This window comes from Lampetra planeri, unplaced genomic scaffold (assembly GCF_965212315.1).
Source record: "Lampetra planeri unplaced genomic scaffold, kcLamPlan1.2.h2 scaffold_278, whole genome shotgun sequence".
NCBI classification, from domain to species: domain Eukaryota; kingdom Metazoa; phylum Chordata; class Hyperoartia; order Petromyzontiformes; family Petromyzontidae; genus Lampetra; species Lampetra planeri.
In genome coordinates this window covers 76,520-90,925 of record NW_027615105.1, presented here as the reverse complement: position 1 = coordinate 90,925, position 14,406 = coordinate 76,520, and the positions used below count along the sequence as shown (strand labels likewise).

General features: G+C 59.3%; 1 protein-coding gene across 1 annotated transcript in view; it reads right to left on the bottom strand.

Moving 5' to 3' along the window:
• Positions 1 to 6: 6 nt before the first annotated feature.
• Positions 7 to 14,406, bottom strand: part of LOC144740731 (ral guanine nucleotide dissociation stimulator-like 1) — a 28,276-nt gene continuing 13,876 nt past the window's right edge. Inside the window, exons 3-12 of the mRNA XM_078623495.1 lie at positions 9,978 to 10,091; positions 9,566 to 9,777; positions 8,534 to 8,614; positions 7,286 to 7,488; positions 6,702 to 6,805; positions 5,949 to 6,173; positions 4,449 to 4,552; positions 2,721 to 2,895; positions 1,921 to 2,007; positions 7 to 464 (exon numbers count right to left, since the gene is read on the bottom strand). Coding sequence (XP_078479621.1) covers positions 30 to 464; positions 1,921 to 2,007; positions 2,721 to 2,895; positions 4,449 to 4,552; positions 5,949 to 6,173; positions 6,702 to 6,805; positions 7,286 to 7,488; positions 8,534 to 8,614; positions 9,566 to 9,777; positions 9,978 to 10,091 — 1,740 coding nt within the window. The 3' untranslated portion in view covers positions 7 to 29. The remainder of the gene's footprint in view (positions 465 to 1,920; positions 2,008 to 2,720; positions 2,896 to 4,448; positions 4,553 to 5,948; positions 6,174 to 6,701; positions 6,806 to 7,285; positions 7,489 to 8,533; positions 8,615 to 9,565; positions 9,778 to 9,977; positions 10,092 to 14,406) is intronic.

Sequence of the window (14,406 nt, the reverse complement as noted above, 5' to 3'; positions counted from 1 at the left end):
AATTGACACGATATAACCTAAAAAAACTATTATGGTGCAAATGATGATGGTGGTGATGAAAATAATAATGATAGTGGTGGTGGTAACAATGATGGTGGTGGTGGTGATAATGATGATGGTGGTGACGATAATGATGGTGGTGGCAGTGATGGACAATTGAACGGAAAAAGGATGGGCAGATGGATTACATGATAAGTGGACGGTTTGACAGAAAGGTGGACGGTTTCAAGCATTGGATAGACGTATGAATTGATGGACAGCTTGATGGATGGATGTATTGATGGATGTATTGATGGATGGATGGTGTATTGATTGATGGATAGATGGGTGGATGGATTCATGGGTATATTGACTGATGGGTGGAGGGAGTGATGGGTGGAGGGAGTGATGGGTGGTTGGTGCGGACTGCCCGAGTGTACGAAGGCACCCACCCGTCTCCTCTTCTCAAAGTTGACAAGTCCTCCCTGTGACACGCCATACAAATGAAATGAATGAAAGCGGGAAACATCGGCGATTTTAAGCGAGGTATTAGCGCCGAGCCAATAAAGCCCTGCCGAGTCCCAAGGCTCACTCGGTCGGGAAGGCCCCGCGGCCGATGGACGTCTGGTCGATTCCACTCAGCGTAGCATGGCTTGATGTGTGTGAGGAAACCTGCAGTTCGCATGCAAGGCTACAGCGAGTGCGAGTGATTGAGTGGGTGGTTGAGTGAGAGCGAGTCAGAGCGAGTGAGTGTGTGGGAAAGTGTGAGTATGCGAGTGAGTGCGAGTGAGTGTGTGGGTGAGTGCGAGTGAGTGAGTGGGTGAGTGCGAGTTAGTGGGTGTGTGAGTGTGTGGGTGAGTGTGTGAGTGAGTGAGTGAGTGCGATTGAGTGTGTGAGTGAGTGCGATTGAGTGGGTGAGTGAGTGTGTGGGTGAGTGAGTGTGTGAGTGAGTGTGTGGGGGAGTGAGTGGGTGAGTGAGTGTGTGAGTGAGTGAGTGGGTGAGTGAGTGTGTGAGTGAGTGAGTGTGTGGGGGAGTGAGTGGGTGAGTGAGTGTGTGAGTGAGTGAGTGAGTGAGTGGGTGAGTGAGTGTGTGAGTGAGTGAGTGTGTGGGGGAGTGAGTGGGTGGGTGAGTGAGTGCGAGCGAGTGCGTGAGTTTAGTGCGAGTGTAGTGGTCAGCACACTGTACGACCAACCCAGTGACCCGAATTCAATTCCTGCTCACGGCCAACACCCAGTGACGATTATCTGAACCGGTCCTGGGCCTCCCCTAGGTCGACTCAGCCTCAAATGAGTACCTGGTGCGGTGTGTAAACATCGCCACTGGGGAGACAAAGGCGGCCGGGCGTGGAGCTGGCCACCCACCCCCTCATGTGCCGTGCCGGCCTTCATAGGTGCTCGCTAACAGCACTTGCCCTAAGGCAACACGGCGGACCTCAGTGTGCGTGTGGGTGAGTGAGTGGGTGGGTGTGCGTGTGGGTGAGTGTGCCTGTGGGTGAGTGAGTGTGTGGGTGAGTGAGTGAGTGTGTGGGTGAGTGAGTGTGCGTGTGGGTGAGTGTGCGTGTGGGTGAGTGAGTGGGTGAGTGAGTGGGTGGGTGAGTGTGCGTGTGGGTGAGTGAGTGGGTGGGTGAGTGGGCGTGAGTGTGCGTGTGGGTGAGTGAGTGTGTGGGTGAGTGAGTGTGCGTGTGGGTGAGTGTGCGTGTGAGTGAGTGAGTGGGTGGGTGAGTGTGCGTGTGGGTGAGTGAGTGGGTGAGTGAGTGGGTGGGTGAGTGAGTGAGTGTGTGGGTGAGTGAGTGTGTGGGTGAGTGAGTGTGCGTGTGGGTGAGTGAGTGGGTGAGTGGGTGGGTGAGTGTGCGTGTGGGTGAGTGTGCGTGTGGGTGAGTGAGTGGGTGAGTGAGTGGGTGGGTGAGTGTGCGTGTGAGTGGGTGAGTGAGCGCCCCTTACCTGCACGTGGTCGGGCAGTGCGGTGTCCAGCATGGTGAGGTCGGTGAGGAACGTGCCCAGGTAGGGGACAGTTCCCTGCACAGCGCCCTGCCACACGACAACAACAACAACGACAACAACAACGACAACAACAACAAAAACGACGTTCAGGACAGTGGAACAACGCGGAAGCCCAGAATAAACACCTCCTCATTCACCACCAAAACGTCACCGCACCCCCTCCTGGCGTTGACATTTCTTCTCCTCCACGAAGCCACCGGTGGGACCAGCAACTGACTCACTAATTCACCCCGAATATACAGCACGTGTCAGGGTCAAGATCGAACCCACGGGCTCCTGCATACCAGGTGAGGTCGTTAACATCTCGCCACACACGCAGATTAATCAACGCACAGAGGTGTGCACGGCACTGCAATGTGCCGTGTACACTAGCCTTGCCCAGACCACCAACTCAAAATAACTATCTGCAACCGTCTTGTCGTATAGAACTCAAAGAGAGTTGGGGGAAATGTGGCCATGTAAATATATATACGCGTAGGACCGCAGAGCTCGGAGGCATCCGTTGGCAGCGAGCGCCAGCCCACCGCACCGGCTGCCACCTTCAGGCCCGTCTGTGGCCACTCGGCAAACGCAAGGGCCGCCAACTTCGCGGACGACGACGCAGAACGTCGCTGCGAATGAGCCACCAGTCGCTGCGAGGCATCACCAGTTCGCGCGCTCACCGCCCGCCCGCTCACCGCTCGCTCACCACTCGCTCACCACTCGCTCACCGCGTGCCCGCTCACCGCGCGCTCGCTCACCGTGTCCTTCTGCATCTGCAGGCGCTTCTGCACCTTCTTGTGGTTGTCCTTGATGTGGCTCTCGAGCGTCGCGAACTTGGAGCTCGCCTCCTTGAGGAGCAACTCGCGGCTGTTCAGGTGGTTGTTGTCTCCCGAGAAGATGTCGGAAAGCTCCTCGAACAGCGCGCTCGTGTCCCTGCGCCGGCGGGAAGGACCCCACCCCCCCCGGCAGCGTCACGCCCGTCCTCGCGCCCACGCTCGTGCTCATCCCACGCGAGTCTCCGGGAGCCCATGGGCCTCTGTACGGGTCTATAGGTCTCCACGTGGGTCTATGGGTCTCTGCGATTCGGTGGGTATCAATGTGAGTCTACGTGAGCCTATGCGTCTGAGTCTGTGGGTGCCTGTGTGAGAATGTGGGCATCTGTGCGAGCCCATGGGCCTCTGTGCGGGTCTATGGGTCTCCATGTGAGTCTGTGGGTCTTCATGTGAGTCTGTGGGTCTCCATGTGATTCTATGGGTCTCCATGTGAGTCTGTGGGTCTCCATGTGAGTCTGTGGGTCTCCATGTGATTCTATGGGTCTCCATGTGAGTCTGTGGGTCTCCATGTGAGTCTGTGGGTCTCCATGTGATTCTATGGGTCTCCATGTGAGTCTGTGGGTCTCTGCGATTCGGTGGGTATCTATGCGAGTCTACGTGAGCCCATGAGTCTCTAGACTATTTAGATTATCGTGCTGCTACAAAATGTCCAAATGATACGCGACATTGTTGAGCCATCATTTGTGGCCAGGCCGCTGTTGGACAATCAGTCAACACCTCGGTGGGCTTTGGGAGAATGGGGATGGTTCAGTTTCATTTGAATGTGTTTGGGTCATTCGTTTACCTTTCTTGTACTTTGTTTATGTATTGTTTGTCGTTGTAACGATCTGTGACGACCTAGGGGAGGCCTAGGACTGGTTCGGATATCCGGCCCTGTGATTGGTCGCGGGGCGGGAATCAAACTCGGGTCGCAGGGGGTTCGTAGCGCAGCGCGGCAACCGCTTACAATCCCCTACGGTTGTTGATGGCACGCACACACACACACACACACCGACACACACACGCACACGCACGCACACACCTCGCCACCACAGCCCGACACACACGCACACACACACACCTTGACACACACACACCCCGACACACACGCACACACCCTGACACACACACACCGACACACAGACACACACACACGCACACACACACACACACCGACACACACGCACACACCTCGCCACCACAGCCCGACACACACGCACGCACACACACACACCCCGACACACACGCACACACCATGACCACACACACACCGACACACACACGCACACACACACACACACACACCGACACACACACACGCACACACACACTGACACACACACGCACACACACACTGACACACACACGCCGACACACACACACGCACACACACACACACACCTCGCCACCACAGCCCGACACACACGCACGCACACACACACCCTGACACACACACACCCCGACACACACGCACACACCCCGACACACACGCACACACCCTGACACACACACACCAACACACACGCACACACCCTGACACACACACACACACCCCGACACACACCCCGACACACACCCCGACACACACACGCACACACACTGACACACACCCCGACACACACACGCACACACACACACACACCGACACACACACACGCACACACACACACACACCTCGCCACTACAGCCCAGGTGCGCTTGAGCCTGTAGATGGGGTTGGACTGCAGCGCAGAGACGACCGCACGCAGCGACGAGAAGTTCTTCAGCAGGCGGCATTCCTGCACGAGGGGAGGGGCGGGGGAAGGGAGGGAAGGGAGGGGGGACGGAGAGAGGGGGGGAAGGGAGGGGGGAGTGGAGAGAGGGGGGGGGGAGGGAGGGGGGAGTGGAGAGAGAGGGGGAAGGGAGGGGGGAGTGGAGAGGGGGGGGGTGGGAGGGGGGGGAGGTGGGAGTGAGAGAGGGGGAAGGGAGGGGGGGGAGCGGAGAGAGGGGGGGAGTGGAGAGAGGGGGGGTAAGGGAGGTGGGGAAGGGAGGGGGGGGAAGGGATGAGGGGAGTGGAGAGAGGGGGGGGGGTAATGGTTTAATATGCTAATGGTCTCCGGGTGCTCTGGTTTCCTGAACACATCGTACAGATAAAAGCCCCAAAGCATCATCATCAGCAGCAGCAGTAGCTTCACCCTCCTGAAACTGACCCAGTGCGGCTCCTCCCCAGGATAATGAATTAAGTTGTTATTGTTGTTATTGTTGTTGTTGTTATTGTTGTTGTTGTCACATCTTAACAAGGGGTTGCTTAGGAGGCCGTTGTAAACAGCGTAAAGTCGCAGCCCTGCAATCTCTTTGCCCGTGCCCCTGCTGGTGGAAGGGTCTCCCACTCGAGCGCGTTTAAGAGACCCGCCGCTCTCCGAAAGGGCATTTTTGGCCTACTCTTCCACGAGACAAAGACCTCTCGTATAGCCTTAACGGACTGTTGGGACAAGCACTGTCGAGGGAGTGCACGAAGGGGTGGGTGACCAGCACCACGCCCGGCCGCCTTTGTCTCCCCAGTGGCGATGTTTACACACCGAGGACTGGGTAGTCCTCTGCTTACGATGGAGATGCGTTACGACGACCCCATCGTAAGTGAAAAATATCGTAAGTCGAAGATGGCCTAGCCTACCCAGGAGTCTTAAAGAATGGTGATAATTTAGCAAAACAGAGCAATTTACAGTACCGTACTGTATAAACTATATACTGTATGCATATTTATCAATTACAATACTGTATTGCACAGTAAAATGTAAAGTAAAAAACATGGTAAATTCTTAGCCTATCTACATGAACTGCAATTGAATAGAAAGTTTCTTCAGGAAACAATCCTTTCTGCATCACACAAGGCGGGAGATGCGTACATCCCGGCAGCGTCCCAACGTACAGCATCGTACCTCGTACGCCGCTGCGTTTGCCTGCCGCGCGAAATTTAAATATTTTGACAATTTTGCCGTATCGCTATCGCCATCGTAAGATCGAAATATGGCAAGTCGGACCATCGTAACTCGGGGACTATCTGTACTCATTGGAGGCCGAGTCGACCTAGGGGAGGCCCAGGACCGGTTCAGACAATTGTCGCGGGTGTTGGGTGGCGGCGAGCGGGAATCGAACTCGCGTGTCTCTGCCGGGCCCGCAGGGCGGCTGGCTCACCTGGGCGACCGTCACCCAGCGCTGGATGACCCTGGCCCTGTGAGCGGGTCGAGCGAGGGCCCCGTCCAGCACGGTGGACACCACGCACCCCGCCACGGCGTTGAACTGCCGCACGGTGGCTCTCACCGACCCCGAGCGTCCGCCGCCGCCGGCGCCGCCGCAGAGGTCCCGGCGCGACCACACGCTGCCCAGGCAGTCGTGCGGAACCACTCGCTTGAAGAGTTCCTGGGGAGACGGTGGCGAGTCCGGGGGACGTGAGGACGCCGACAGCGACGGGCGACTCCTAACGACGCTGACGCTGACCAGGGACTTTAACGTTTGCCCGTCGGCCTGCGGCTGCATCTGCGGCACAAAAGCTACGCTGCTGCTGCTGCTGCTTCTGCCTGCTGCTGGCCTGCTGCTGCTGCCTGCTGCTGCAGCTTCTGCCTGCTGCTGCTGCTTCTGCCTGCTGCTGCTTCTGCCTGCTGCTGCTGCCTGCTGCTGCTGCTTCTGTCTGCTGCTGCACGTGTTGGATTCTTTGCTTCTGTTACCTGAACTCAACAGGGAAGTTCAGCATCCATTGGAAACGCCCTCCATACTCCTTAGGCCCCACCCCTTCCTGACTAAGCCCCGCCCCCTCGCTGATTAGGCCGCCGACCCCTTCCTGATTAGCCCTCCCATTGCCTCTTCCCCACTGGGCTCTGTGTCTTACCTGAACCCCCCCCCCACCACCACCAACCCCCACCAAGCCTCGTCATGGCCGGCGCGACTCACGGCGTCCATGAAGGTGAGCTGCGACGCCACCACGTCGGCAGAGAACGACAGGAAGTCAGGACGCGTCTCCCCCGCCGGCCACGGACCCACGGCTCCCGAGCTCCCTGCGGAGGCCAACACGGACGGGTTCCATCGCCGTCACGGAGGTTGAAGATGCAGGCCCCTGGAAAAACTGCTCGCTCGCTCGCACCAGTGGCGGCGGCGAAATGCGTAGCATTCAAATGCTCAGAACGTGCGACGTTGATTCTAAATGTGGCGGGAGGGAAACCGGAGAAGAATCCACGCGACCACGGGGAGTTATACACCGCAAACTCCAAATACACAGCAGGCGTCAGGGCCTGGACCGGACCCACGACCTCCTGTATGCCTGGCGAGGCAATTACCATCTCCTAGCCACCGCGACATCCTCCGGATGGAAGCAACGGAAAGGGACGAAAAAACGATTCGGGCAAACCGAGGCGACGGAGAGAAATGGCAACGACGACGACGATGTCACGGTGACAGTGGAGCACGGTGCGGCGGCAGGGGGTGGGGGGTGGCGGTAGGGCGGGGGGGGGATGGAGAGGTGGGGGGGAAGTCCTCACTCCACGCAGTGCCCGGTTGCTGCTGCTGCTGCTGCGGCTGCTGCAGCTGGGCGAGGAGCGTGTGGGCGCGCCGCTCCACGTCGGAGCCGGGCAGCGAGTGCGCCGCGTGCGACAGCAGCAGCCGCAGGCTCTCAAAGTCGGGCGGCTCGCGGAAGTCCTCGCCGTAGCCGTCCAGCCAGGCCCCCAGGATGGAGCAGAGGCACCTGCAGAGCGGCAGGCGCCCCACAAAACGCCGCCCACCCACCCATACAGCCCGCCCGGTTAGCCGCTTGTGCACTTGTGTGTGTGTCACCACGTGTGAGCAACAACAGGCTGTCCCGGCCCGTAGTACAACCACAACAGTCAGTCGCACCACCAAGTTCTGGTTTCACTTTCAGAGTTGGATTCGGTTACACGGTACGGTATATGTGTGTGTGTGGGTATGTGTGTGGGTATGTGTGTGTGGGTATATGTGTGTGTGTGGGTATGTGTGTGGGTATGTGTGTGGGGAGCAGTAGCGTAGCGATGAGCGCTACGCTGCGCTACGAACCCGGCGACCCGAGTTCGATGCCAGCGCACGGCCGAGAGTGACAATTATCTGAACCGGTCCTGGGCCTCCCGTAGGTCGACTCAGCCTCAAATGAGCACCTGATACGGTGTGTAAACATCGCCACTGGGGAGACAAAGGCGGCCGGGCGTGGTGCTGGCCACCCACCCCCTCGTGTGCGTGTCGGCCTTCATAGATGCTGCTCGCTAACAGCACTTGCCCTAAAAGTCTGTTTAAGGCTACAAGGGGGATCTTTGTCTCTTGTGTGAAACACTATTCCACACGCGCCGGACGCTTCAAAGTCGCGTGGTGACGTGGCTGCGGTAAAGCCACAGGGGTTAACAATGACGACTCGTGGCCATTACTGCGAGTGCCTGGGTTGCCCGCACACACACACAAGGGGCTCTGCAAGGCGAGGGGGCACACACAGGTGTGAGGGGCTCTGCAAGGTGAGGAGGCACACACACACACGTGATGGGTTCTACAAGGCGAGGAGGCACACACACACACACGTGATGGGTTCTACAAGGTGAGGAGGCACACACACACACGTGATGGACTCTGCAAGGTGAGGAGGCACACGCACACACACACACGTGATGGGCTCTGCAGGTGAGGAGGCACACACACACACACACGTGATGGGCTCTGCAAGGTGAGGAGACACACACACGCACACGTGATGGATTCTGCAGGTGAGGAGGCACACACATGCCCCTTACCCGTTGAGCTCCTCGGTCGCGGCCTGGGCCTGGCTCTGCTCCAGCTCCTCGGCGCTCACGAGGCCCTGCAGGGTGGCAAACCTGCGCGGCACAGAGGCGGGCGGGCGGGCGGGCACGTTAGCGTGGCACCTGGCGGACCCCGGCGCGTGCGATGATACGGTAACGGCGCTTCAGCAGTGTGAGGTCAGGAGAGGTCGTCGCTGTCCACGCGAGAGCGCTGCCGCCAAAAGGGGCAAGCGCTGTTCAGCGAGCAGCAGCGCCGATGAAGGCCGGCACGGCACACGAGGGGGTGGGTGGCCAGTACCACGCCCGGCCGCCTTTGTCTCCCTAGTGGCGATGTTTACACACCGCACTGGGTACTCATTTGCGGTTGAGTCGACCTGAGGGAAGCCCAGGACCGGTTCGGATTAATCGTCACTGGTGTTGGCCACGAGCGGGAATCAAACCCAGGTCGCAGGGTTCGTAGCACAGCGCGCAAACCGCTACACTACCGCTCCCCGTGAACATAGATACACACACGTGTACACACACGCACACACACGTGTACACATACATATGTGTACACATACGCACACACGCACACATGTGTACACACACACGTGTACACACACGCACACACGTGTACACACACGCACACACGTGTACACACACACACACGTGTACACAGACACCACCAGACAATTTTCTTGTCATAAACAAGCAGACAATACCATGAGCGTCCTTCCCATATCTGTACCTCCCAAGTAAAAAACTTCAACGCGAATAAAAGTCGACGTTATTGTACACATCCCAATGGCCACACGGCCTTCCTTCTTCCGAGAGAGCGCATCACGCTCTGCAGCGTCGGTTCGACGCCGACATTCTTCGTCGGCGGGGGGGGGAGGTGGACCGCGAAGGGACGGACGGCGGCACTGTCGCCGCAGTCGGCGACGTTTGGCACATTCGCAACAATATAACCGGGGCGGCCTCCCCGGTGTTCGAACCGCGACGAGCCGCGGCTAAGGCGGTGGGGGGGGGGGGGGTGGGGGGCACCTGTCGAGCAGCATCTGCAGGACGCGGAGCGGCGTGGCGAAGGTGCGGAAGGTGGCGAGGAAGACGGTGACGAAGGAGGAGTCGTGCAGGCGCCGCGACGCCAGCAGGTGCTCCACCAGGCGCTCGAGCGTGGCGGCGCGCAGGACGCGCGCTCGCCGCGTGTCCGAGCGGCTCTCCACGAAGCCGCCGCCCTCCTCGCCGCTCTCAACCGCCTGGGGGGGTGGGCGGGCAGACAGTCAGACGCACAGTCACAGTCAGACAATCAGACGCTAGACACAGATACACACTCGTACTCCGTGATGTTGTCCATGTCGCGTGATGTTGTGAGTGATATGGCATGTCATGTCCACGGTGACACGGTGATGGCCCCCGGTGATGGCCCCGGTGATGTTCCCCGGTGATGTCCCCTCACCCCGAGCCAGCGTGCCCCCTTGCTCAGGCCCTGCGTGATGTGGACCCGGCGGAGACACACGGTGTAGATGGCTCCCTCTTCCCTCTCCTCGCCCCACTCCGTCACCTCCCCAGCCTGCGCCACAACCACCACCACAACAACATCAACCACAACAACATCAACCACAACAACATCAACCACAACAACAACGCCCTACCAGCAGCCCCCAGTCGCGGCCGTACCTGTGCGACACACGGCAACTGGCCTTGCAAGCAGGCACAAGTCTAGCAGTAGGGGGTGGGGGAGCGGGGGGGGGGGGGGCGTGGGGGTGGGGGCGCGCGGGGGGGGGCGTGGGGGTGGGGGCGTGCGGGGGGGGGCGCGAGGGATAGGGGCGGCGATGATTGTTGCCATGTGTGATCCCAAGCGAGTAATTTGCGGTGTAATTTTTTTTAATTTTGCCAAATTTGGCCGGTGAGGCCGGCACGCGATGGTCTCCTCTCGCGGCAGACGCCGCGGCATCTAGAACGTCGAACTGTGAGGCAGGCGGCACAGAGTCGTAGCAGTCGTGGTATTGTGTGGCTAATATGCACACCTCGGTACAACTGCAGAACGTGAAGAACCAGCGGCATCTACAGGAGATTATACAACGATTAAAGCCATTCCCCGTGTGTAGTGTACATGCCGTACAACATGTTTGGAATTGCCAGCAGTAAATTTGGACTTGCGAACTTGTTCCCTTACGAATTAACCTTTGGAACTCGTTCATAAGTCGAGGAGTCCCTCTAACTCAGAGCTGCGGAGGCAGCAGATCACTGGCAGAGATGTCGTGAAACTCCCCTCTCCCGTGGGCGGCCAGCCGGAGCCGCACCCCGGCTCAATAGAAGGCAATGCAGCAAAGTGCGGACTACCACGAGCCATCACTTCCGTGCAAGATGCCTCCCTCAAGATGCTACGGTTTCCTCCCACGCCCGTAAACAACTCGTCAAGCAGCATCGAAAAGCATCCTGATAGAGGGGACAGCAGAGCTCGGGCAATCGTTGGTTGCGGCAGGCACCCTCGCTGCCTGGCTGGCCGCTTTGCGGTTCCATGGTTACCCCGTGGATTGCGAGCGAAGCAATCCACGGGAACGACGGCGGGCGTCGTAGGCAAAGAGACATCGACATCTCTGCTCCGAGAGAGCCGTGTGCGCTGTACACCGCTCAGCTGTACACCGCTCAGCTGTACACCGCTCAGCTGTACACCGCTCAGCTGTACACCGCTCAGCTGTACACCGCTCAGCTGTACACCGCTCAGCTGTACACCGCTCAGCTGTACACCGCTCAGCTGTACACCGCTCAGCTGTACACCGCTCAGCTGTACACCGCTCAGCTGTACACCGCTCAGCTGTACACCGCTCAGCTGTACACCGCGCAGCTGTACACCGCTCAGCTGTACACCGCTCAGCTGTACACCGCGCAGCTGTACACCGCGCAGCGAAGGCTTCGCGAAACGAAAGTTGGCCGTCAGCGACGAGGCACTTTGCCTCCCCCGTGGGCGGCTGGCGAACCTCCCCGCGTGATCGCGAGGGGCTCCATCATCCAGTAGGCGCAGGAGCCTCGTGGAAACCGAGCGGGGAGGAGAGGGGAAGGAAGGGGAGGGAAGGGCGGCCCCCGTTTGTGTCGAGCGGGAAGGGGGGGGGAAGCGAGGAAGCATCGGGGGAGGAAATGGCTCGTCGCCTCCCTCACGCCGAGTCGTTCGCTGCGCGGGGGGGAGAGGGGGGGGGGAGGGGGGGGAGTTCAAAAACCCGCCCCCCCCCCATTGTTTCAACCTGCGGGGGCACCGCGAGATAGAATCGAGTAGATGCCCTCTCCATCGCGAGTGCAACTCGGTGACTTTCACACCGCACGACTTCCCGTCCCGCGTGGACGCACTGCGGAAACAAAAACACTGATCGGACTTACGCTGCCGAGAAAAAAATTAGAAGCCATATCTAACAAGAGAGGGGTGGGTCCATGCCTCTACAACATCTGGCAGTTCACAAGCATTGCCCCAAGCAAGCCCGAGTCCGCTGATAAGACTGAAGAATGTCGAAACCGCTCTCAAGAATTCTCCTCGCGTTGAACCAACGCTGCAGAACATGATGCGCTCCCAGTAGAAGGAAAGGCCACGTTGCTGATGGGATGTGTAAAAGACGTAGTAATGTCCGCTTGTTCATAATGACAAGGAAACTGATCTTGTGGTGTGTGTCTGTGTGTGTGTGTCGTTGTCCGTCATCTCAGTCAGTCGACCCGTGGCACCTGCTGGGTCTGCCCCGTGACCTCCTGCCAGCGGGCGTTCGACACTTCACGTGGCCTCAAGGTGCACATGGCCTGGCACAAGCGTCGTGGTGACGTCACCGCCACTTAGTGGCGAATGGCGGTTGTTGTTGTTGTCGTCATTGTCTGGAGACCAGGGCAGCCTTCGCAGGTGCAGCTCGCTGAACGGCGCTTGTCCGTTCAGGCGATACGGGGGGCGGGGCGGGGGGTCACATTAGACATGCGCTCTGGCACAATCTGGTGACCACTAAAAACACCTTCCCACCCCCCCCCCGTCAGCAACGCCCGAACCCCTCGACGGGATCGCCTCGTCTCGCGGCTACGACGCTCCGCCAAGCCACTCTGCAGACCGCCTCCGCCGAGGGAGGCGCGCGGCAAACCCCGTTTGCCGCCTTTGAAAACGAGAAGAAAAAAAGTTGACGAAATAAATGAAATCACTCGAGGGAGGCCGCTTTTTTTACTCGCTCGCTTGAAACGAGGCGACGATGCTGATCTTGGCGTGGAAAAACCCGGCCGCCGCTTTCTGTCACTTTTGGCAAAAGTCCGCCCCGTGTGTCCCTGTGGCAACCGAGGGCAAAAGCAGTGCACTGTACAGCGGGGGGGTAAAGCACTCGCAGCAGATGCGGCGCGCGGGGTACACGGTGTGCCGCACTACTGGTGAACGACGGCCGAACATTCGTAATCGCCCCGCAGAGTTATTGCTTTGCGTTGGACGAAACGCTGCTGACGACATTAACGCGGCTCTCCCAGACGGGATGTCGCCGCTGATGGGATGTGTAAAATTGCTCTTTGTCCCGAGGGGCAGAGTACAGTAGGTCGTGCTGTGCAGATGGACGAGCACATTTGCACAGTACTGATGAGTGGTGGTGCTGGGCTATTTGGGGGGGCATGGGGAGACATTTCCAGGGGGCTCCCTGCCCCCCCCCTACTAACGATTTATACACTCCTCGGGAGCGTGCGTGTTCACGTGCGTGTTCACGTGCGTGTTCACGTGCGTGTTCACGTGTGTGTTCATGTGTGTGCATGCGAGCGGTAGTGTAGCGGTTAGCGCTACGAACCCGGCGACCCAAGTTCGATTTCCGCTCACGGCCAACAACACCAGTGACGATTATCTTAACTGGTCCCGGGCCTCCCCTAGGTCGACTCAGCATCAAATGAGTACCTGGTGCGATGTGTAAAAACATCGCCACTGGGCGGACAAAGGCTGCAGGGCGTGGTGTTGGCCACCCACCCCCTCGTGTGCCGTGCCGGACTTCATAGGTGCTCGCTCACAGCACTTGCCCCTACAGTTTGTTAAGGCTACACGGGGATCTTTGTGTGCGTGTGTGCGGTGGTGTCACGGTTAGCGCACTTCGCCCGAGTTCACTTCCCGCTCGCGGCCGGTAACGGCAGCGAACAATTGAACCGGTCCTGGGGCCTTCCCCTAGGTCGGCTCAGCCTTCACACGTGCGTGCCAGCTGCAGTTGTGTAAACATCGGCACCGGGGAGAGACGCGGCGGCTCCCACATGTGCCAGCCTTGGACAGCGCTTGCAACCGAAGGGCAACCGGAGTCCCGTCGAAGGCCATGCGGGTTGATCGTTGTCTTTGTTGACACTCCGCACAATGACGAGCGGCGACGCCTCCGTCGATTATCCACTCTCCTGACGCTGCCGCACGCGCGCCCGTCGACGTCCCCGCGCCCCCCGATCGCTGCCCTCTGTCCCCCTGGCAGTGGCGCGGCTCGGTGCAGGCGGTGACCCAAACTCACGGATCCCTCCGCAGCGGCGTGGACACCAAAACCCCGCGCGTGACAAGACACCCGATGCTCCCGCGGGCATTTGCCGACGGCTCAAACGCGCCACGGAGCTGCTCCGCCAGGCACTGAGCTCGTCGGGGCTTTTAGTCGAAGCCAAATTCGGGTTGGCGAAGCGGCTCTCTCCCGGCAGCGGCGGAGCGGAGCGAGGGGGACAAAGCGGAACGCGGGTCGCAGAGACGACGCCGCGTGACCGCCAGCCGGTCAAAAAACAAAAACGAACGCCGGAGAACGCAGAAGGCACCGGGTCCACAAACTTTTTGGCACCAGGGAACCGGTTTCGTGGAAGACAATTTTTTCACGGACGGACGGGGGGGGGAGTTCATCATTGGGTCATTCCCCCTTTTCAAAGAAGCTCTCCAG